General features: G+C 50.8%; 11 protein-coding genes across 11 annotated transcripts; 4 read left to right on the top strand and 7 right to left on the bottom strand.

The window, feature by feature from the left end:
• The first annotated feature begins 3,358 nt into the window (after positions 1–3,358).
• BJY04DRAFT_57266 (uncharacterized protein) lies at positions 3,359–4,611 on the top strand. Its single transcript, XM_073720662.1, has 3 exons — positions 3,359–3,690; positions 3,739–4,390; positions 4,443–4,611. Exons 1-3 carry the CDS (start codon positions 3,539–3,541, stop codon positions 4,548–4,550), a joined length of 912 nt encoding a protein of 303 aa, XP_073571174.1. The 5' UTR covers positions 3,359–3,538; the 3' UTR covers positions 4,551–4,611.
• Positions 4,612–5,633: 1,022 nt separating this feature from the next.
• Positions 5,634–7,898, bottom strand: BJY04DRAFT_227788 (gamma-glutamyltransferase family protein; the record flags this gene model as incomplete). Its single annotated transcript, XM_073718706.1, has 4 exons — positions 7,426–7,898; positions 7,363–7,381; positions 6,966–7,315; positions 5,634–6,917 (listed from the first exon to the last, which is right to left on the bottom strand). Exons 1-4 carry the CDS (start codon positions 7,588–7,590, stop codon positions 5,634–5,636), a joined length of 1,818 nt encoding a protein of 605 aa, XP_073571173.1. The 5' UTR covers positions 7,591–7,898.
• A 219-nt stretch (positions 7,899–8,117) lies between these two features.
• On the top strand, positions 8,118–10,041 carry BJY04DRAFT_188729 (uncharacterized protein). Its single transcript, XM_073711271.1, has 3 exons — positions 8,118–8,674; positions 8,736–9,054; positions 9,100–10,041. Exons 1-3 carry the CDS (start codon positions 8,421–8,423, stop codon positions 9,832–9,834), a joined length of 1,308 nt encoding a protein of 435 aa, XP_073571172.1. The 5' UTR covers positions 8,118–8,420; the 3' UTR covers positions 9,835–10,041.
• A 14-nt stretch (positions 10,042–10,055) lies between these two features.
• On the bottom strand, positions 10,056–12,098 carry BJY04DRAFT_188728 (MFS transporter). Its single transcript, XM_073711270.1, has 2 exons — positions 10,479–12,098; positions 10,056–10,413 (listed from the first exon to the last, which is right to left on the bottom strand). Exons 1-2 carry the CDS (start codon positions 11,508–11,510, stop codon positions 10,117–10,119), a joined length of 1,329 nt encoding a protein of 442 aa, XP_073571171.1. The 5' UTR covers positions 11,511–12,098; the 3' UTR covers positions 10,056–10,116.
• A 202-nt stretch (positions 12,099–12,300) lies between these two features.
• On the bottom strand, positions 12,301–14,298 carry BJY04DRAFT_227784 (bifunctional metallophosphatase/5'-nucleotidase; the record flags this gene model as incomplete). The annotated part of the gene is made up of 6 exons (XM_073718705.1): positions 12,301–12,867; positions 12,912–13,229; positions 13,276–13,706; positions 13,751–13,934; positions 13,991–14,195; positions 14,257–14,298. The coding sequence occupies 6 exons, from the start codon at positions 14,296–14,298 to the stop codon at positions 12,353–12,355; spliced, it is 1,695 nt and encodes a 564-aa protein (XP_073571170.1). The 3' UTR covers positions 12,301–12,352.
• A 288-nt stretch (positions 14,299–14,586) lies between these two features.
• On the top strand, positions 14,587–16,301 carry BJY04DRAFT_188714 (uncharacterized protein). Its single transcript, XM_073711269.1, has one exon. It carries the CDS (start codon positions 15,191–15,193, stop codon positions 16,196–16,198), a length of 1,008 nt encoding a protein of 335 aa, XP_073571169.1. The 5' UTR covers positions 14,587–15,190; the 3' UTR covers positions 16,199–16,301.
• A 719-nt stretch (positions 16,302–17,020) lies between these two features.
• Positions 17,021–18,346, bottom strand: BJY04DRAFT_188713 (aromatic alcohol reductase). The gene is made up of 4 exons (XM_073711268.1): positions 18,145–18,346; positions 17,813–18,097; positions 17,422–17,757; positions 17,021–17,365 (listed from the first exon to the last, which is right to left on the bottom strand). The coding sequence occupies exons 1-4, from the start codon at positions 18,235–18,237 to the stop codon at positions 17,090–17,092; spliced, it is 990 nt and encodes a 329-aa protein (XP_073571168.1). The 5' UTR covers positions 18,238–18,346; the 3' UTR covers positions 17,021–17,089.
• Positions 18,347–18,776: 430 nt separating this feature from the next.
• BJY04DRAFT_218174 (uncharacterized protein) lies at positions 18,777–19,295 on the bottom strand (the record flags this gene model as incomplete). The annotated part of the gene is made up of 1 exon (XM_073716259.1): positions 18,777–19,295. One exon carries the CDS (start codon positions 19,293–19,295, stop codon positions 18,777–18,779), a length of 519 nt encoding a protein of 172 aa, XP_073571167.1.
• Positions 19,296–20,028: 733 nt separating this feature from the next.
• On the top strand, positions 20,029–20,690 carry BJY04DRAFT_57211 (GNAT family N-acetyltransferase). Its single transcript, XM_073720661.1, has one exon. The coding sequence runs from the start codon at positions 20,130–20,132 to the stop codon at positions 20,640–20,642; it is 513 nt and encodes a 170-aa protein (XP_073571166.1). The 5' UTR covers positions 20,029–20,129; the 3' UTR covers positions 20,643–20,690.
• On the bottom strand, positions 20,685–21,219 carry BJY04DRAFT_57208 (uncharacterized protein). Its single transcript, XM_073720660.1, has 2 exons — positions 20,970–21,219; positions 20,685–20,894 (listed from the first exon to the last, which is right to left on the bottom strand). Exons 1-2 carry the CDS (start codon positions 21,085–21,087, stop codon positions 20,728–20,730), a joined length of 285 nt encoding a protein of 94 aa, XP_073571165.1. The 5' UTR covers positions 21,088–21,219; the 3' UTR covers positions 20,685–20,727.
• A 115-nt stretch (positions 21,220–21,334) lies between these two features.
• On the bottom strand, positions 21,335–21,846 carry BJY04DRAFT_57202 (uncharacterized protein). Its single transcript, XM_073720659.1, has 2 exons — positions 21,524–21,846; positions 21,335–21,430 (listed from the first exon to the last, which is right to left on the bottom strand). The coding sequence occupies exons 1-2, from the start codon at positions 21,716–21,718 to the stop codon at positions 21,401–21,403; spliced, it is 225 nt and encodes a 74-aa protein (XP_073571164.1). The 5' UTR covers positions 21,719–21,846; the 3' UTR covers positions 21,335–21,400.
• Positions 21,847–22,514: the final 668 nt, after the last annotated feature.

Genomic DNA, 22,514 nt, shown 5'->3' with positions numbered 1-22,514 from the left:
TCTTGTTGTCTTGGTTTGAGGGGTGATCAGCATTTGGAAGCATGAGGGCTTGATCCTGGATCATCATCCTGCTGGTGTTCTCGATGTAGCTCTCCCCCAGCACGTGTTCACGCAACGGGCTTCATGGCTCTCACGTCAGATAGAGGAATCAAAATGGAAAGGATGAGCCCTGCAGGACCGTTTGAGGAGAGGACCTTTGGACAGAGGATCCAGATTCCAGACCTGTTTGCTTGTTGGAGATCAAGTCATTATTGGACCATTGGTCCCCTTACAGGCCCATACCCTGCAGAACTTCCCACGTGAATGGTTATGGAGCCAGGTGTCGTTGCCGCTGGTGCGTTTTCGACACATGGCCGACTGGTCTGGTTGCAGTTGATCCGCGTATAGCGAGGGTGGGAGGCTTGATGACGCATGTAAGGTGATGTTCAGTCATCAGCCTGTAACGCGCGCTACAGAAAGCAGGGTGGCTGCGTTCTCGGATACCGGTTACTGAGACTACGCTTCGGACGACGGAACGTGGCTGCTCTGGCGTGAACGGGAATAATGATCTTCAGAAGGAAGATTAAGTTCTCAGCAACTGATTCGTGGTGGAGGAGTTCGGGATTCGCCGGTTGTTTGCTTGAGTTTTGGAGGCGACGACTCCGACGAGTCTGGTTTTCGGGACGGGCGCAACTCTGCACAGGGCACTTGGAGAACGCATGGGCGATGGGGGGAGCAAGCGCGGTATGGATCGACCTGGCGGTGGGGAATCGATTAGCCTCCGGAAAAGTTTCCCCAGAAAGGGGTCGGAAAGTCGGCGAGTGTACCAGTGGATCAAGAAAATAATAATAATAATCTGATCTTGAATCAGACGAAGTTTGGTGCCGTCGCTTGAAGCCGCCCGGTTGATTACTCGACACAGCGAGCGAGCGCTTGCTTTTTCCTCGAGAGCTTCGGGCTTGAATTGCCCCGCAAAAAGAAAACAACAGAAGGAGAATTTGGAATGCAGATGGAAGGATGATGGAATTGTGATCCTGCAGGGAGTGAAGCGATGAAACGCTGATGAGATCTTAGGAGTCAGGACAGGGTCATCCTTTGGAGGGGAAGCTTGGCGGTGGCAGGCTGGCAGCAGGCAGGACTCGAGTCAAGAGTCAAGAGCGCCTTGAGATGATCCACAGGGCTGTCGTTGCCTGGAGTCCTGGACTCTGTGAGTCTGTCTCTTTGACTTTCAATGGGAGAACTCTCCGGACAAGGAACCGAGAGTTAGCTCTGTAGTTTAGCAATTTAACAGAGATACTCCGTCGAGTAGAGTTTGGTTCAAAGTTAGGCTACACCTTCCGGACTGCTAGTCTGGATAGAACTGTACAGGTCCCAGGAAGCAGACTGCAAAACAATGCAGAAACGTTAGAGGTAGAAGGATGTAAGGTGCTTATCTCGTGTTGCGTCGATGCTAAGACCAACTTGACTCTGTAACAATCGCTCAGTTCACTCCGTCCCATCTGGCGATGGAATCATTTAGGATGGAACCGTGATGATGGATCGCAAGTCTGCCTGCCAAGCCTAGGCTGACCCGCATCCGTTTGTTCCGATCGTCCACAGCGGTTCCTGGGCGCCCTCCCATTATTCTCGAGTCTCTCGGTCACAGCTCCCGCACTGATCACTGTCATCCACGGTGTCGAGAGACTCGAAATGTCTGTCTGTCCTACATGAAATCCAGCCTTACAGTTTATAGAACACCATGCAGCTGCTGATAAAAATAACCCCCCGCATACCAAGCCATGCCAGCTGCCGAAGAAGCTCATTCCTCGTGGTTATTCTTAGCCTTCATCGCCAGCCAGGCTGTGAGTGTCATGTCATGGCAGTGTTGGCCGATGCAAAGAATAATCATGACGAGAGGGGACTAGGCTAACTCGGAATTCTCACTCGTCCTCGCCTTCAAAGTCAGGAATCCATAATAATAATAATCGCTAGAGAGGTTGGAGAAAAGGTCCCACCAGACTAGTACCCAAAGTCCCAGACCTAGGAATTTACGACTCGCTGCTGGCTGCAGCCCCAGTGTTCAATCAGGCCAATGAGCAGCGCATCAGAACCAACAGTTTCCAGTCCATGCTTAACCAGGGTTCGCGAATTGGAATTGTTCTTTGTCTTTGCCCAGCAAGCCGCACGTTTTCAACAATCCTTCCCTTGCATTGCTGATGCGGGAATCCTGGTTGTTATTTGGAATCTCGCCTCATGGAGATGCAGCATGGGGAGACACCTCGTGGGTTTGTACTCTACTGCTCCGTATATCCCAGATACCGATAACCTTTGGCAGACTGTGGAATCTGGATCTCAACTGGACGTCCGCATGTGGCTAGTTGTTACGGTGCAGGACCCAACAAGCCAACACTGGGACCCAGCAGTCAACCACTAACTACTGTACGCACAGCCCAAGTGACAAATTAGCGGCCTTGAATCTCCAACAGACACTAAACAGACAGACAGCCGTTGAAGTCAGACCCCTGTCCAGAACACCAGTAGCGTGGGAAAGTAATTAAAAATAATTCTCCATACAAACGCCTGCGCTCTTCGACTTCCCCGTCTTTGATTGCGCCTCAGCCGCACCGGCCGAGACGGAGGATTGGCTGGCTCTTCTTCTTCTTCTTCTTCTTCTTCTTCTTCTTCACGCGTGAAGCTTCCTTAATAATCTCTCTCTGCTTTTTTAAAATTCCTTTGGGTCAATTATTTTAATTTTTTATTTTAGTAAATTTACTGTGAATTATTCTGAGCCTGACTCCCGCAGTAGTACTACTGTAGTGTGCTTGGTGGCTGTAGCCCTGCCTCTGACGATCACTCTGCAGACACTACTGATAGACCACCAACAACTTGGAACTAAACGCTTTTCTTCACTGACAATCTTATTATTATTATTATAATATCTAACCTGCTAGCTGAACTGCCTGTGGTTCCTCCTCACTGCTCAGTCTCCTCTCTGCTATCCCGCCTCATACTTACCTGCTCTTTATTTCTTACGTACCTGCGCACCGTTCCAAGCTACCTGCATTTGCACCCTGCACCCTGTACACTGCATTATTTGGCCATATTGGAGATTCGAGTTACTGCCACCATCCGGTTGTTTCAGAATCGCTTCTTTTCTTTTTTTTTTTCCCTATCCATGCCCAGCAGTCTGACCTCACACCTGTTGCTAAGCTGTATCTGATCGTCACTAGTCGTGCTTCACACAGCCCACCCCAGTTGACCCTGGCACATCCTCCCTCATCTCATCCCGTCTCCAGTGTGCTCCACCGATTAGACCTTCATCCTGCAGCTTGGCTTGTCCTGTCTTTTCTTTTTCGTACCTGGCAAGCACGCGGTGGGCTTGTCATTCCATGGGATCTTCTTCAGTGAGACCTAAAACTATATCTTGGACCCAATCGCCAATCCTTTGATCCTTCCGATCACTCCACTCCCAACGTTCACACTTCACACTGCTCTTTGTCCTATATACCTACCTGCCTGAGCTCTTAAGCTTCGAAGCTTCCTCCATCCCACCTTGTCGGCACCAACACACCCTACCATCATGCCTCGCACCACTGCTCCCACGGAGATTCCTCTCCCCATCACCTACACTCCTACCACCCACCGCATCAGCAAAGCGAAGAAGGGAAAGCGTGTTCATGCTTGTGAATTTCCCGGATGCAACAAGGTCTTTACTCGGGCTGAACATAAACGGTAACACCAAGCCTGTCTATCATTGCTTCCTTACACTAACATATGTAGGCGCCACGAGCTGAACCACAACCCCGAAGCTCTTTTCCGATGCACTCAAACTAGCTGCAAAAAGTCATTCCACCGCGCCGATCTGCTTGCGCGACACATTGAACGACACGAGCTTGAAGCCCAGATGGATGCTTCAGCACGATGGGAGCGCCATGCGTCCGCCAGATCTTCCGTTGAGCAATACGTCCCTAGATATGCTATTGTCAACCCGACTACCTCGCCGTACATGGCCGTGACGCAGCCTCCGACCTCCATCGCCAAAGCACCAGCTATCCACCCCGATCTGACTATCGACGGGCTGCTATGGAACCCGATGGAAATGCCCTCCGAGCACCAAACTCACATCATCCCCGCTCCTTCTATCCAAAAATCGATGGAAGAGTACCGCTATCATTCAACACCAGAAGCCTGCTCTTCTCCCTCGTCAGACGGCACAACATACTCTGTTCCATCATATTCTGGTTCCTCCATCTCCTCCACTCCTCCAGGAATGATCGACTCATATCCCGACCCAATCGTCGACTCCGAACTGACATCGTCTCCTGCTCCTATGCATGCGACGATCGAAGGCTGGGAGAGGACTGAGGCCGCAGTTACCCCTGCCCCTACAAGCATGATGTCCATGCCTGTGCCTGATCCTCTGATCCATCCCGTGAGTACATCCACGTAAATTACATGACCAAAACCGCGACTAACAAGACCAGGCTCTGCAATACCCATCATCATCATGGCCTATGCCACAACAAGTGAACTACGAAGGAAACTTCCTCCCGCCTGTACATTACGAAGCAGTCAAGCCCTGGGCTCTATGACTCCAGAATTAGCAACAGCTCGAACCCAATGACCACATAATCCGCTGCACGTCAATCACAGTCCGACAGCATTCTCGAATTAAGCCTGCATCCTGACCGATCTCATCTGCACAAACCTTCGTTAATAAGAGCCCGACCAATGGCGAGAGCTGCTATAAAAAGAAAATCGAGAACCGAAGCAAGCTCGGCCAATCCAGAGACTAGCGAACGTTGCACAAACACCATGCAGCCTTGTCCGACCCCGCGCACCCTCCAGCTGAGATGAGAACAGCATTTCTCTTTTCGCCTCAACTCTCCTGCATCCCATGACGCGGCTTCGGACGAAAGACCTCATTAGGAATGCAAAGAAAAGGAAAAAAAAGCAAACAAAACAAAACAACAACACTGTGATGACATGCACCTTGAACAATACCATTCGAAACCAAATACCCCTCCCCCACTACCCAAGAAACGAATTGTAATCATGACCATTTTCCTTTTCTTTTCTTTTGTTTCATCTTACACTTTCTTTTGTTTATCCGGATCATAGAGGCAGCGTTGATTTGGAACGAAATCATGGACACGGTGGGAATGGCGTTTTATGCTTTTTTTCTTTCTCTTCTTCTTCTCTTGGCTGCATACAATACACATTTTTTCCACTTTTGACCTTCTCTTTCGTCCGGTCTCTTGTTTAGATGATACCTAGATTTCTGAGTTTGGCTTTGCTCTGTTTCCTGTGATCTACTTTGGAGATTGTTGGTTGCTTATGGATCTATGTACGCGTACAATTTACTTGATGAACTTGAATATGCTCTCTTACATTCTTTTCATTTCTGCTTAAATGGTTTGTTGGACGCACTGCTTGTGATGCGTAAGTTTTGAGTCTGTATATGACGATGACTCTTGTTCTCGGAATACTGCTCAAAACCTAGTTGATCTGTACATACTACCTAGACACTTGTTGACATGACTGAGAATGATTACGAACCATCAAGACGATAAAATAACCTAAGCTCGATTGAATCCAACCATACATTTTATTCGTATTCCAATCTAGATATATACTTTCCGTAAGGTATTCTTACCCATCTCTCCATACCAGGCCTAAACCGGGACAGCCATCCCATCCCCCCTCAAATCACTCCCACCGCTATAAACCACCCTCCCCTCATCATAATGCACCCGGATAATCTGCCCGCGGCCAAACATGCCCCGCTCCCACCCCTTCAGCACCTTAACCTTATGGCCCCTCTCGCGCAGTCCCTCAACAGCCGCATCACTGATCCCCTCCTCAACATACACCGTCCGATCCAGCGCCTTCCCCAGTTCCGGATTCCCAGCCGCGATGCAGATCCTCGGAGAATCCAAAGCCGCCTGGGGATGATAGTTGAATGCAAGCATATTCAAGAGAACCTGCACGTGGCCCTGCGGCTGCATGAACCCGCCCATAACGCCGTAAACCGAGTGGAGACTCCCATCCGCAACGTTCGTGATCATAGCCGGGATGATCGTATGGTATGGTCGTTTCCCCGGCGCAAGGCGGTTCGGGTGCTTTTCGCTGAGCGAGAAGTTCGCGCCCCGGTTTTGGAGCGTGAAGCCGCATCCCTTGGGGATAATTCCAGAGCCGAAGCCGGCATAGTTGGAGTTTATGAAGGAGATTCCGTTCCCGTGTTTATCGGTTACGGCGAAGTAGACCGTGTCGCAGTGATTGTGGGCTGGGCTGCCGTGGTCGAGGATGTCGGTTGCTTTTGAGGCATCGAAGAGTTGGGCGCGCTCGGCGAGGTAAGAGGGGGAGAGGAGGGATTGGGAGGGGACGGTCTCGACGTCGGGATCTGTAACCCACCATGAGGCGTCGGCGAAGGCGATGCGGAGGGATTCAATGACGGCGTGCAGGTACTCGGCGGAGTTGTGCTGGTCTTCTTTGAAGGAAGGGATTTTGCCCTGTTTTTCAAGCTCTTGGAGAATGCCTAGGGCGATGAGCGCGACGATACCCTGGCCATTAGGTGGGTGCTCCCAGATTTCGACGCCCTGGTTGGCTTCGCCGTCCGTGCCGGCCGTTTGCTTATCGGTGATGTTCTGTCCGCTGAACTTGAGGGAAATGGCTTCTGTTTCTTGCGTGCCAAGCTCGGCGTGTTGTTTTAGGTCATCAAGGTCCATGTACCCGCCAAGGTCTTGGATGACTTTGACAATTTCCTCGGCGACACGGCCTTCATAGAAGCCCTTTTTGCCCTCTGCAGCGAGAGCGCGGAAGGTTTGGGCCATTGTCGGGTTCTTCTGGATTTCTCCTGCGTTGGGGCTTCGAAAGCCGTCCTGTGCTTTGGCATCAGGTTTCAACATTTCATGGAAGTTTGGTGAGGCTTTTCGGAGGAGGTGCTCGCTTTCTTGCCACTGGTGCTGTCAGTCTTCATAGAGTCTGATTGAGATGCAGGTACATACGAAGTATGCGGCCAGCTCAGAAACAGGGAAGCCCTCATCTGCAAGCTCAATAGCAGGAGTGAGCACCTGCTCTAGAGTGACATTTCCACTGCCGAACTTCTCGACAGTATCGACCCATCCCGCTGCTGCTCCTGGAACTGTGACTGCCAGAACGCTGTGCATTGGGATGCCGCCGACCTCGTCAGGACCAGCATTCAGATCCTTCTTGACTTGCTCTAGGGTTGCTTTGGCAGGATACCGACCAGAGCCATTGAGGGAATGGATCTTCTTCGTCTTTGCGTCGTAGTAGAGCGCAAACATGTCTCCTCCAATTCCGGTAGATGAAGGCTCGGTGACGTTCAGAGCGGCGGCTGTGACTCTGTTAGACAAATTTCTAGATAGACAAGGTCTTTCTTACCGACTGCCACTGCCGCATCCTGCACTTGTTAGCTATAAGCATACATCAGGAACAAGGACGTACTGCAGCATTTCCACCCAAGTTCAAGATCTTCTGCCCCGCAGCCGCAGCGAGAGGTTGAGTACACGTAACGATACCATTAGTACTGTGCACGGTGCTCCTACGGCTGGCAAACGGAGCAAAATCTGGGTTCTGCCTGGAGTATACAGCTCTCGAGTTAAGCGGCATGTTGGCGCGTTATGTCTCAGTTAAGAAAGTTGAATTCGGATAGATGATTAGAAATTGCACAGAAGAGAGGCACCGAAAGCGAGAAGATGCGGCCCTTTTCAATCAATGACTCAAATTCCTGCTGCTACCCCAACCTTTCGTACTTGTGGGGTGTTATGGGTCAATGGGTGACGGGTGAACGGAGGTCGCCGAGGTAAATGCAGTATACAAGCAATTAAGCTGGAACGCCAATTCTTGGGCACATGCTGCGGTAGCTATGTAATATGTAATTGTCAGATTAGCATAATAGGCCAAGAAGCGCCTTTGATCGATGTTTGACCTGATAACATCTCGACTTACCCCCCATTGCCCCGCGATAGTGTCACATGCATCGGGAATGATTGCGATATTAATCACGTGAGTGAGGGGTCGAGGGACCTTCCCCATTGGGACGAGGTGGGCCTGGGCTTGGTCGAATTTCACGATGACGCGTGAGAGTTCACGTGCTGATTGATAAGATCCTTTTGACGACCTCGATCTCTTTGACACTTGGCTGTTCCACTGAGCCCGCAATTATATCCCTCAAACTAGCGGTCTCGGGGCAAGGAGCGCGTTGAGATTCGACAGCTGAAAGATCCTCTCCGGCTTCACAATCGCCGAGACGAACCACAGCTCCACCTCGCGCCGAAGACGGAGCTGCAAAGCTGGAAGCTTCACTGCCGTGTCATCCCACGGCGATCGTTGAACTATATACAGTTTCGCTTCTTAAAGCTATGGAACAGCCGTCTTGATCCGGGCTATCCAGCTTGTCTATTCTTTTTCCTGGTTGATTGAAGTTTTGTGTTTGCAAGATGGTTGTGTTTATCGACTACGATCATGACCCACTTGGGCAGCATAGTGCCCCGAAAGGCCCAGATGCATTTCAACGGCCATACGAATATGTTGAGCCCGCGAAAGCTGGATTCTCAACACTGAGCGTCGGCTTCGAACTCCCAGACACAAATGATTTCCCCGCAGAAGCTTCGTCGGAAGCTCCAAGTTCCTCTGAGAATGAGCCGCAAACCCCACACTGGAATTCGTTCTCAGTAGCTCTAGGCTGCTATCCGTATGATTGCTTCTGACAGCTACTTGCGTGCCTGACTCCGTGGGCTAACACGCAGACTCAGGATCGCCAAGGAGATTGCTCGTTCGATTGACCTTAGCACTTTGCAAGCGCTGTCAGAGACATGTCGTCAGTTCTATGCGAACTTGCTGCCTTATCGGTCACAGCTCGCGAAGCAGACGCTGCGCTGTGAGAATGAGTATATCGAGACTCTGTCGGATATGCTGCATAGCGGCGCCGCTATCCCAGATAGCGTCAAGTCGGTGATCCGGTTGTTGAGCCGGGGTGCGTTGACTTCTGGGCAGTTGACCAGCGGCAAGATCTCGAAATGCGCTCGGGATATGGTAGCCGAATGTCGCGGCTGCTCCAAGGTTGTTTGCCGGGTAAGCTGACTCCTCGAATACTTGTGGCAAAGCTAACATTTCTAGAATTGCACTGCCAAACCCCCCAACAGCGCGACACTGAAGAACCGCATTCGTCGACTATGTATAACCTGCCGCAAAGCACCCCTAAGCCACCTCGCCTCCTCCTCCCTCCTCGCCCCTCTCCCCTCTACCACATCCGAAACCACAAATAAAGCAGCCGTCGCCCTCCGAGATACATGTACATGCCAAGACGTCCTCTGGCTCTGCAACCAATGCGGCCAAAAGCTCCGTCGAAACGATACGACCTACCGGCGCGTCTGGACCTGGCGCACCCGCTACAGCACATACCTCGGCGGACTAGGCACAGGCATCGGCGAAGGCTGCCAGGGGGTGAAATGCGGGCGCGGAGAAAACTGCCTTGCCGCGCAAGAAATCGAGCTCGAGGTAGAGTGCGAAGCCGACGAGTCCATGTCCCACAGCCCACCGGAATACGGGTATCATTTCGGGCACCGGTTCGACCAGGTCCAGTCCGATTCTCATAACCACACGAGATGGGAGGATCCCGAGGAGAAGGAATCGGGGTATCTCCGGCAGGAGATTATTGGGATTGGGGGGAGGGTGAAGCAGAGGGCGAAAAAGAGAGTTATGGTTGGGGCTTGTGTTGTTGAGCATGAGGATGAGAGGGAGAGCGGGGATTACCTTACTAGGGAGGAGGGAGGGTGTCATCGGAGTTGGTGTGGGTGGTGTTGGAGGGTTGTACCGGCGAAAAGTGAAGTTTCTGCTGTGCAGAGCGTTTGAATTGGTTGATTCTGGTTGGCATAGTGGGTAAAAGCAACGAGGTAGTTCTCATTACCAGTGCGGAGTGTCTGAAGCATAATTCACAGTTTGGCATTCTTATACTCTCCAGCAATGTCTGTTTAGTGCTGCTTGCTCTCACACACACACTGCCCTCGCTTTCTATCACCCTCGCTACAACATATGCATTATAAATAAGAAGTACTCAAATTGGGTATCTCGATCTATCAAGTATATATAGCACTAAAACCACTAATCCCACCCCTCGATCCAGACTCAAACAAATTACTGCATAAGTCCATCCATCTTCTCCTTCCACCTCCCACCCAGAACCCTCATAAGGACAATAACCACACTACTCCCCAGCGCCACAAGTCCAATAATCGTAAACAGCCAGCCATTCCCAATCCCATTGATGATGGGCGCGGTGACGAAGGACCCGACGCAGGAGAAAATATTCCGCATGAAGTTGTTCAACGCCACGCCCTCGGATGATTTCCGCGGCATGAATTCCGTGAGCATGGTGGTGACCATGCTGAAAATGAGCATTGAGCCGATGCCGAAGAAGAAGTTTGCTATCATCTACCGCAGCCATCCACGTTAGTAAGAGAGCACAAGGGGAGGGATAAAAAGGTAGAAAAACAAACCGGCGCAATCCAATGAACCCCCTTCTCGACCGTCCACCCATACCAAATGAGGCCTGCCGGATAGAGCAGCGCGCCCAACCACGCATTCTCCCTCATGCGGTCCTCGGGCCGGAATACCAGCTTCCCGTTCTCGTCGTACCGGTTTGCCTTTTTTGCTTCGCGGACCATGATGCTGTCAATCCATTTGCCGCCGAATATGCTGGACACTACATATCCCAGAGAGTTCGGGATGTAGAGCAGACCCACGATAAGTGTGTCGAAGTTATACGGTGCCTGCACGAAGGAGTGCTCGATGCTGACGTTTAGAACGTACAGCGAGCCGAACGTGATCGCCGCGTAGTACACGGTTAGCAAAACCGGGAGGTACTGCAGGTAGAGAATGATCTTGAGCGGGTCGATGAAGATGATCTTTGCGAGTTTGAGCCAGCGGGCTGTTGCGCCGAGGACCTGGCGTGAGGAGACGCGGCTTAATCTTCGGCCTAGCGGTTCTTCGTCTCGAGAGTTGATGGCTGGGAGAACAGGTTTCGGGGCTGTGAGTGTTTCCGGGAGTCCGAAGATGACCAGCGTTACGACGAGCGCGCCGTACGCTGTGAAAAACCACATTGTACTCCGCCATTCCCAGCGTTGAGCGAGGGCGCCGCCGATGATCGGTGCTATGAGCGGTCCTGCGAGCGGGCCGAGGTAGAAGATCCCCATTGCACGCCCTCGCTCGCGCGTTTCCCAGATGTCGGCGATCGTCCCTGCTCCGACGGCTTGTACAGATGCTGATGCGCCGCCGCTGAGGAGGCGCATGACTATGAGCATGGCAATCGAACTGGACACAGCGCACAGGACATTGAAGACGATGAACAGCGCGAACGAGGCAATATATATCGTGCGTCTTCCAAGTCGCTCGCTAAACGACGACCACCATAGCGGGAAAATTGACATGCTGAGCATGTATAGCGAGATTGTGAGGTTTGTGATTGTGGTTGTTGCATTGAGATCGGCGGCGACTTGGGTGAGCGCTGGGAAGAAGATGGAGGAGCCCATTGGCGCGACGGAGCCCGCGACAGCGACGACAAAGGTGATGAACCATTTTTTGTTTCGTGGGTATGCCTTTGGGTTGGAGATCTCGGCGAGGAGGGTAAGTTGGCCGAGAAGACCGCGGCGCTGGAGGCGAGGGACGACTATGGGCGTTTCGTCTAAGTCGGAGGGTGAGTTGGAGTTTATTTGGTCTTCGGCGTCTTTTCCTGGAGTTGTTGCGTGGTTTGAGTGTTGTGAGATGGAGTCGTCGTCTGAGAGAGGATCGTTGTTGGTGGTGGTGGTGGTGGTCGCATGGGGGAGTTCCGGGCTCTGCGCCGAGACCATGTCTTTTTCGCCCATTTTATCTCTTCATGAATTCAACGAATATTGGCTGGATATAGGGTTTGATTATAGCAAGGCGAACGGGGTTTAATGTACTTTCCATTAGTTAGTGCTCTCCAGAACAAGCCCTAGAACAGCGTATACTCCGGAGTAGATCAAGCCTCCTGGCTACACCGAGTAGGAAAGAGAAGAGAGGAAGGAAGAAAGCAGAAGAGTGAAAAAATTGAAGTTGAATGTCTCGAGAAAGCATGAATATCTCCAGCGGGTCCAATGATCAATCTCCAATATCTTCTCCAATGTCAAATCTTGCCGTTCCACCCGAGCCTCCAGTCGGAATGGTTGCTGGATGGTCAGTGGGAACATCGGGTATCTTGGATTCGCGGACTGCCGAGGTCAAGCATTTGCTGGATTTTTATCCGTGGTTTTGTTCAACGGTGGATCTTTTGGCCCACAAGAGTTTGTTTGGTATCAGAAGAAACAATCCTCGCATTATTCTATCTCTCATCTAAGCAAGCAAACCAACGTGTCTACGCCTCCACAAACCTAATTCTATCCTCTACAACCGGCCGTACAATAGGCAGGGAATCCCCCGGGTTATGCCCCTTCACAATAGTCGCCCGTGCACGCTCAATGCCCATAGCATGCGGACTGACCTCCTGCTCCCCCTCATGGCTTTCCTCACCGTGTCCAAAGATCCCAAGAAGTAAGCCAATATCCGTCATCGCCGCTTCATCACCTACAATAGTCTCGGTCTTTGAGAACCAAACAAAGCCGTCATATCCCTGTGCGATGAACGACGGCATGGCGACGGTATAAGTACGATCGGGGTCAAGTGCCTCCCAAGTCCCATCTGGCTTCTCGAACAAGACGTCGATGACCCGGGACCATTCAGGACGCTGCCAGCTTGCGACCATTTTCAGACCGGAGAGGTGCAAGAAGCGGCCGTCGCTGTGTTTGTTCGAGACGGCGTTTTCTAGTGAAAGTCGAATGGCCTTGCCGGTGAGTTTCTTGACGACGAGGCCGTTGCCAAATGGGCAGATGTCTGCGTTATTAGTAGTTGTAAGGCTAGGAGACTGTCTGGCTTACTGATGAGATCACGGACGAGCAACGGCTCGCCACCGGGCAAGGTAGCTCTTAGAATTTGGTCGCTTCGGATTCCACCGCTGTTGAAGAAACCGACGTCTGTTTCATAGAATGCGCGAATAGCGTCAGCTAGCATGTTGCCCATGTTCGTCTCTTCTCGGCGGATGGTAAAGTTGCGCCCGTCGATGGGAATCGCTGAGTGCAGGAGAGGCTTTTGGACTAATGTTCCCACGCGGTCATGTATACTTTGCACGGCTTCGAGCACGGCGGGCGAAGGGGTTTGTGGTGGGACAGCGGCTAGAATATCGGTATATTGTCGCACTTGCCGTGTTAGTTGGAGGGTGGTCTGTCATAGACTCTAACTCACGTTTCACCGTTGACCCTACTACATCACCATTCTCATCCCTTTGGACAACCAACCGTATCAGCGACAGGGCTCTCCAATCAGTCCCGCTCTTGACGAGTCTGATATCGCCTTCAGCATCCGGAACCATGCCATCTGCCTCGACTTCGGTGATCTTTCGTCCTTGTTCGACGTTTTCTGCAAATAGATCTGTGTCGCCTGCAAACCTCCTCACTACCTCGTGGTCATGGCCTCCGAGCAACAGGTCGACTCTGTTATCACCATTGGTAGTTGCGTTCGCCACAGCCATATCCTCAGGGACACGCATGTGCGTCAGCGCAATGACAACATCGCAGCGCTCACTGACCCGGAGATGGTAAGCTAGACGGCGAGACACGTCTATCGGCGACTCGATCTCGCATGGCGGAAGATCATCGCAATTTGACGGCCAGTCGCTAGTTCGTTAGCTGAGACCACCAACCACAAAAACGGCACATACGTTCCAGCGAGCCCTATGAAGCCCACTCTCAGACCATTGTCCAGCTGTCGAACAATATACTCCTTGGCAGACCCTAGCAGCCTCCGTTTCGTCCCGACAGGAAGATGGATGGCGTTCGAAAGCAGCCATGGGAAATTCAACAGGCTCGAGAGCTCGATCAACCTTGCGTCGCCAAAGTCAAAGTCTGTTGCGGTGAGTGACAGACCTCGTAGGAAAGGAACACGAAATTTGCGCTCCTACCGTGGTTTCCGTAGCACCCAATGTCAACATTTACAAGGTTGAGGAGTGGGCATATCTGCTCTCCTTGCAGGACGCTAGCCTCGAGGGAGGGCGAGAACGCGTCGCCGCTGAAGATGGTCAGGGTTTGTGCTTTGGGGTTCGACGCTGCGAACTCACGTTGCAAGCTCAGAAACCCCGTGAGCAGCTCAGGCGAGGGGACGTGGTACTAGCATTGACTAAGTACTGCGAGTCTGATAATCGACATGACATAAACCTGCGGCACTTACCACGTCGTTGAAGTGAACGAACTGTATCTCCTCGGACTGCATTTTGAGCTTGCTCCCTCCCCGGAGGGAACTCCCAGAGGGCCTGGGATTGATATGAAAAGAGCGAACCTGCAGTTAGAAGCAAAACTTTTGTCAGCACCGGTTGCCAATGTGGGGTTCATGATATAAATTTCGGGCAATACGAATTGGTGGAGCCGTAACGACCGGGTATGAGTATAAATCTCGAACCAGCCCTTTCTTGACAATTGCATTGCGCTGGGATATCGGCCTGACCTTGACTCTGACAAAATGAAGAGCTGGAGCATACCTTCAGCGCCCGCCTCCTATCTCGCCTTCTTAGATCACCCCTGCGATCTCATCAGAGCTGGAAACAAACAACCCAAATAGCATGCTTTCTTACCATGGACGGGCGTGAGTCAGAGAGTTGCAGCCAAGCCGAGCAATCTCCACAGATAAGAGTGACGCATCTTTTCTCTGCAGGATGGATAGCCTACTCGATTGATTGAATACCCGGCCGAACATGAAGATTGGGTTTGAGATGTTGCTCGAGATGGGTGAGAGCAGGGTGCAAGAGAAAACTGAAGGACGCGGGGTGAAAGTGGGGGCTGCATTTCAGGGTCCTTCAACCACTTCAAGCTTGGTCGTCTCCGATGACCTGGATGAGAGGTTTCTGATATGAGACACCCAGTGCGTGATGGAAATTCGTACGAGGATAGTCAGGAGTTGGGATTTACGAAGACTGCAACATGGGGTCGGTATTTGTCCGGGAACGCGTTGGCGATCGGTGGCTGGTTCACAACAACATCCATCCTTTCGGGGGCCGACCGAGAGAGGCGTCACCATCTTCTGCCTGCCGCTCGGGTAGGGGCTGCCCGAGCTATATCTACCGTTACAAGGTCGTTCAATTCATACAATCAGTTACTAGTGATCCAACATGGGCTTTCCAACATTCTGCTACAATCAACTTATCGTCCAACCACAACTCCCCACCACCACCTTCACCAACCAGACCATCATAGTCACCGGCTCCAACACCGGCCTAGGCCTCGCAACAGCCCGACACATCACAAAACTCGGCGCAGAAAAGGTCATCCTCGCCGTGCGCAATACTTCCGCCGGCGAAGCTGCCCGCCAGTCCATCGATTCCACCACCGGACGAACAGGCGTCTGCGAGGTCTGGCCCCTAGACCTATCCTCCTTCGACTCCGTCCTCTCCTTCGCAGACAAAGCATTAACACTCCCCCGTCTCGATGTGCTGATCAACAACGCTGCCGTCGCAACAAAGATCTTCTCGATCGCCGACAGCGGCTACGAGCACTCCATCACCGTGAACAACATCTCCCATCTCTTGCTGGCACTCATCCTCCTCCCGAAACTCCGGCAGACAGGCAAAGATTTCCCAGACCGCGCCCATCCACCTTATATCTCTGTTCTGACGAGCCAAGTCCACGCCTGGCCGTCATTCCCACAGCGCAATGACCCCCTCGGGATCCTGAAAGCTCTCAGCGACCCTCACACAGCAAACATGGACGAGCGTTATCCCGTCACGAAACTGCTTTCTATCCTCTTAACCCAAGAGCTTGTCTCCCGACTCGCCGAGCTTGAATCAAACCCATCAGTAATCATCACCCTCGTCGAGCCAGGATTCTGCCACTCCGATCTATCGAGAGAGAACCAAGGAATCGAGGCCTTTGTGTTTGATATCATGAAGACAGTCTTTGCGAGGAAGACGGAGGTTGGTGCTCGGACGATTGTGACGGGTGTTTCGGTGGGCAAGGAGGCGCATGGGAAGTATTTGGTCAATGGGGTTGTTGCGGATGAGGCGCTTGGTGGATTGGCAGTTAGTGAGGAGGGGAAGGAAGTGCAGAGGAGGTTGTGGGAGGAGGTTAGCGATGTCATTGAGAGAGTTAAGCCGGGGCTTTTGAAGGAGCTGGGGCTATAGAGTAGTTATATATGTCTTCCTTTGAGCGCACAGGGCGAGATCTTCGAGAATTGTCGATAGTGTCGTCGATACACTGCAGGCTAGAGTCTATATATCATGAACATAGAATAATAGACTTGTAAATAGATGGATACCCAATATTATGAGAGCTTTCCCTTCACATGATAATGAACGGCGACCCTCTCCAATCAGAAAAGAATTCTAGTATACATAGACACCCATTCAACACTCTCTCATCTATCCCTAATCCGCATGCTCCTTATAACCCTTCGGGTATCCAGCAGCAGAAGTGGCCGAACCCACTGTATTCTCAAATCCAGGATTGACATTCTTAAAATCATAGACATCCGCATCATTGTCGTTCTCACCTGTATCTCTAGAACTCGTGGAATAGGTAGCGGGATTCAAGGTATGAGAAGAAGAGAAGTCGAGATTGAGATGTGGGTGGTTCGAGCTGTCGTCGACCGAGTCGATGGCGTGGAAGTGCGAGTGGGATTTTGTCGGGACGGTCATTTTGTTACTTGAGAGATTTGTCCTTCAGGTTCTGTAGTGTGACCTAGAATAGAATATAGGTTTGGGATACTCGGAGGGTTGTTTGAGGGACTGAAGATATTAGAAGCATACATAAATTTTCTAGGTATGTTGTCTGGAGTATGGTTCCTGTGGCGGGGCATGATGGTGTATGTATGTCACTGGGTCCCACTGTTGTACCAATATTAATTTACCTAGGGTTATCTCGGCCCAGGGCCATAAACTAACCTCGTTGAGCTTCGTTGGCCTTGCTTTTCTTAATGCTTTATGTAGATATTATCATTCTGATACCCCTGCTCCGACTGATATAGCACGCGGCTTATGAGAGCCACAACAAGGTTGCTTTGTACACACGAAAGTCTAAGTAAACTTGCGCTCGTAAGGCGCAGCTGCCTTGCCCTCCAGAACCTCCAAGTAGAATTTTTGAAAAGAGATCGGTTTGAAGTCAGGGTAGAGATCGCGGGTGTCCAAGTATCCCAGGTACTTCGCATACTCCGGCCGGTTGTCCTTTCGGACATACTTGCTGTGGACATACTGCCACACCCAGACAAACACTTTGGTCATTGGGTCGTCAGACTTCTGGGAGTAGTTGGTGAGGGCATTCTCGAGATTCTTTTCGATTTCCTCGCTCGATATCTGTTGACTATGTTAGATGTCTCCACAAGGAGGTCGGAGAATAGTAAAGCACTCACGGAATCTTTCTGAATCTTCTCTCCCGAAACTTCCTCAGCAATACCAAAGACCTCCTTCTCACTCAAGACCTCCCCAATAGTAACAACATACTGATTCAGCGTCCGTTCATCCCCCACAATTCTCGCCACAAACCGGCCAATATCCCTCAAATCAGTCAAGATATTCGGCGCATCCCCATCGCCGTGAATGGTGTTCGCGTCTTTCCTCAGATTTCCTACAGCGTAGTCGGCCTTTCCAGACGGTACAGCAGGGAAAGAGATCTGGTACCAGTAGCCGACGTCGATCACCGTGTATGGGAGACCCACGAATTTGATCTCGTTGTAGATTTCTTCTTTCTGCGCACAGGTTAGCTATTATCTACATACACAGTCTGACAATGTCGGGCCTGACCTCTTCACGAAGAAGCATCGCCCCTTTGGGCGGCGCAACCGTGATAAACGCACAAGGGACGAAGCGTTTCACGCCTGCGGCTTTTGCGGCCCTTACCAGGGTCTTCTGGTGGAGGAGGTCGCCGGGGCCGATGGCGCTAATGAAGATGTCGGTTCCGGTTAATGCCTTTGTGAGGTCTTCAACTGATGCGCTGAGGTCTGCAACTCGGGCTTTTATTCCTCGTTGCTCGATGGCCTTCACGGCGGGTTTGTCCACCGAGCTCGGACGGATGAGGATTTCGACGTCCTAGTCGCTTTAGCAAAGTCACTAGTGTAGAGACTATGGGACTATACATATTGTTTTGTGGAGAGCAAGCCTTCTAAGATAGAGCTGCCGGTTTCGCCTGTTGCGCCGAGGAGGAGAACTTTGGGGATTGGTGTTGCCATTGTGTGGTGTGGTGAAGCTTGAAGTTGGAGCGAGCGGGGGATGCGGGGTGAGAAAAGAAAGAATGAATGAATGATTCAGTTACACAAGCCGAAGGTGCAATAATTAATGAATCATTCAAAACCTGCAATCAACCATCTTGGCTTGGAAGGTTGGAAGGTCAGGAATTCCGGGTGTGCATAAATTTATGCTGCAAATAGCGAGCATAAAATAAAATATATAGTTCTAGGGTAGCACTACTGACAAGGCTATGTATCTCGTCGACAGAACCTCTTGAGTAACCATGAGTTACCAAGCGTAAGCGTTAATTGAGACAGACTTGGAGTGCAGTATGGAAAGCCCCAAGCAGACAGACCTGTGACTACGCCTTATGATGAATTGACATGGGGTAAACTGAAGCTCTCCAGTAGTTAAGAGTATGAAAGTGAACGAAGATAACAGACTACAATGCACACTCATTTTCAAAAGCCAGAGTCCACCCCATTCATCCAGTATACCATACCCAAACTTTTCCCCGCATACCTGTCTGAAATCAGATCACTCACGCCTCAAAGTCCCTAATAGTCCTCGTCCCCGTTCCCAAGTTATCATACTCCCGGTGCACATGCCTCGATCCATCACCCCGCCGCTCTACATCCCTGACCTGATAAACACCATCCTCTGTCATCCTCTCGCGGTGATGCCGATACCCCCCTTCTCCAGTCTGATAGTCAACCATCTGATCATAAGCACCAGACTCGGGGTCATAGATGGTGCTTCCTTCGCCGTGGGTGAAGTTGGTTGTCTTGACTCTCATGCCGTCGGTATCTGCGGTGGATGTGGCAGGGGTATCGGTTACGATGTCGTCGTAATCGTACTCTTCGTAATCGTCGTCGTTGTATTCATCATCATAGAGAGCTGTATAGTTGTCATTTTCTTGTGTATTTGGAACCGGACTATCACTGGGGACGATGTTGTAGGTTGACGAGGGGTTGATGGTGCGAGAGGTGAAGTTTAGGTCTGGGTGGGCGTGGGTGTCATTTATGGGGTGGAAGAGGGAGTTTTTGGCTGGATCGGTCATTTTGCAGTTATCCAGATATCAAATAGTAGAGCATTGATAGATTGTTTGATTTGAGATAAGGTCTTGGAGAGGCGGGTATATATGGTAGCTGTGGCGAGGGTGATGGAGTGGTTATGTATGAGCTCCGCGGTTGATCGGGGCTTGATGTCAGGGAGGCGAAACATTGAAACAAAGTATCGTTATCTACGTAGACCTAGTTAACGTCTCTATTAGTTTTGAAATAGGATGTTGTCATTAAGCCTGCAATGTTTTCTCACAGACACTAATGCATGGGTATGCTGTCAGTACTACAGTTAGGGTTGCCGTAACCACCTCTGATGCTTGAAGGACAGGAGACTTTTGACGAAGCGGCCGGCTAAGTGTACTCAACTCAATATGAGTGCCGGAGAGATAAATTGAATCAGCTTGAGCGGCACTTACACAATTCAAACCAATAATCTAGTCATATCGACAATGGTGCTGATGTGCTGCAGTGGCTAGACCCTGCCGACCTGGAACAGTTTTTCTTCTCCGAACAAATTTCCAAAGTCAACTGCTCTCGGGAAACACTGTCGCTTCTCACCTCATTGCTAAAACTAGAATATTGCAGGGACCGTGGACGCTCACGACAGATCTCCAAATCTCGCGAGTAGTAGATGATCTGACGCCACCTAGCTGCTAACTAACTAGCTGCCTACACAAGCAACATGACTCACCTTGAATCAACAATATCCTGGGAGACACATTGTCTTTGTAAAATTTTGATTCACCCGCAAATGACATTGCAATCTTCAACTTTCATTATCTCCAGGCTAAATTTGTTCCTCAGCTGCCAGAAGGTCCCTAAACGCAGCTATGGAGTCCTCCACCTCCCCCACCATAGTGAAAGCAACGCCCTCCCACGTCCCGTTTATCCAATCCATCGTCAACGCCGCATACACAAAATACATCTCCCGAATCGGCAAGCGGCCAGCGCCAATGCTCGCAGACTACAGCGCATTAATTCAAAGTTCGACACACGAGATCTATGTCCTGCTTGAGCCGGGAACTAGCCCTAAACTCAGCACAGACCCCGATGTCGAGTCCACAATCCTTGGCTCTGTTGTACTTGACACATCTTCATCTACTGAGCTGAAAATCAACAATTTAGCCGTCGATCCGGGCGCGCAGGGGAAGGGCTACGGCCGGCTTCTGATGAACTTTGCTGAGGAACAAGCGAGAGAGACAGGACGAGACGCCCTGGAGCTCTACACAGGCGTAAAGATGATTGAGAACCTAGCGCTATACCAAAAGCTAGGGTTTCTAGAATTCGAAAGAAGGGAGGAGGATGGGTTTGAGAGAGTTTTCTTTCGCAAGGAACTGAAATGAGAGTATTGTACATAAGCCGTCCAACTTTTCAACTACTCCGTTTCCTTTGCCGTACTTTGGTGATTTATATAAATGGGAAGTGGTATCAACACTTCTTACTTCCCTCCGTAACCGAGTCCTGACATCCACTCGCACACAGCTTCGGATGTCCAATGGCACCGGGGTTGGTACAGTGGTAGAGGATACTGTTGACGTCTGTTTTTTCGAATTCCGAGCCGACAAGGGCGGCTTTGAGGTCTGCTTCTGTGAAGCCTGCTCATTCCACCGAATATTAGTATATAGACTCGGCAATGGAATCCGGGGATGAATAGCTGAGGGAAGGCTAACCCTTCGACTTGATCAACTCATCGGCGCAATAGTCAAAGCTCGGGGTGCAGGCTTTAGCTGCGAGAGCGGTGGTGAAGAGGAGGGAGGAAGCTGTTAGGAGGAGAGTTGCTGGCTTCATGGTGGTGTGTCTGTGATATAGTGCTAAAGGTAGTTGAAATGGGTCGTTATGTGCTTAGAAGGGAGAATTAGGGGTACGATTTGCATTCGAAGCTAACATTTCTGAGCTTTATAGGCTCCTGGCATTCCGGTCATCGTGGGATGGGCTGGGAATGTGGGGAGTTGGCATGGTACATAAATAAACAGATGGAATGAAGGAATAAGCAAGGCTTGAACGTTATTGAATGCTTTGCTATTTCTAAACTATTGTGGTTTTGGAGAGAGGGATTGCAAATTTGTGGCTGTTGTTGATGGTTAAGTGGTACCGTTGCACGTTAAATAGGGCTGGCCCAGAGAGATATCAGCTGAATCCATCCGCCAGAACAATGATTAGAAAAATTGCAATGAGATTCAAACACTGGTAGGGAACCCGAAGGTTGACCTGCTCAAAGACCTACTGTCAAACAGAGTAGAGTTGGCGAATCAAAGCTAGACAGGCTTTTTGCATTGGGCGTTGAATCGAAGGACCAAAAGCCTCTCAAGTTATTGCCTTCGGTGACCTCGACGCTTGGGCTCAAATGGTCTCCTAAGCCAGGCTGTAGGACGAGCGCAGCCCTAAAAACCTCTGACACGGTAGCTAGGCGTGAATGCATTACTCCGGAGTACTCCCCAACGACAGGCAGAAATCTGCATTGGACTCGAGCACCAAGTAATCATTGAAGCCGTGCACCGACAACGGAATGAGTCAAAGAGTCGGTCTGATGTCATTGTGACCCGAAATTCTCCAGGCACTCCATACTCCGGAGTCGACTTGAAGTCGTGTTTAAACACCATTGTTCCTGAATAGACCAAGTATCATGTTCCAAAATTAATCAGATGCGATGGGTAGAGGCTCGTCAACGTGGAGAACATGGAACACGCTCCCGCGATGCGCGTCCAGCCCCTTATGTATAAAATCTGCATGAAGATGCAGCAGCACAAAAGCAGTGCGCCAAGAGTTTCCTTCAGGGTTCTTGGGCCGCAAATTCGAGAAGACTGTCAAGATCTAATGACTTGGAAAGCCGAGCTTTAGCGGACTCCTTGATGCAGAGACGGACGGCCAGTTACCTGCTGCAATTGTAGTGGTCCGCCTCACTTTTTGAAAAAGGTGCCACTGCACTAGTAGAGAGTAGTAGTTTGACCAGTTCAGAAGATGCTGATCAGAGCTGATACAGATATTATTCCAACAGAGGAAATAATGACAGTGTGAGTTGTCTGAAAACTGGTCACTGAAGTGTCGGTGTCGACTGGCGGTGGTCTGTGGTGCTGGGATCGACGTGGGGCTGCTGATTTGTCCACCCCCGCCGTGGAGACATCATCGCCCTGCCATCTCTTTTCCTCCTTCCACGCCATGAATAATAATGACTTTCATCGCCTAGATCATGATTCCATCGCGGCATCGCCTAAACT

The sequence above is a fragment of the Aspergillus karnatakaensis genome (genome assembly GCF_047715665.1).
Source record: "Aspergillus karnatakaensis strain CBS 102800 unplaced genomic scaffold BJY04scaffold_24, whole genome shotgun sequence".
Taxonomy (NCBI): Eukaryota; Fungi; Ascomycota; class Eurotiomycetes; order Eurotiales; family Aspergillaceae; genus Aspergillus; species Aspergillus karnatakaensis.
This window is presented reverse-complemented; position numbering and strand designations above follow the sequence as displayed.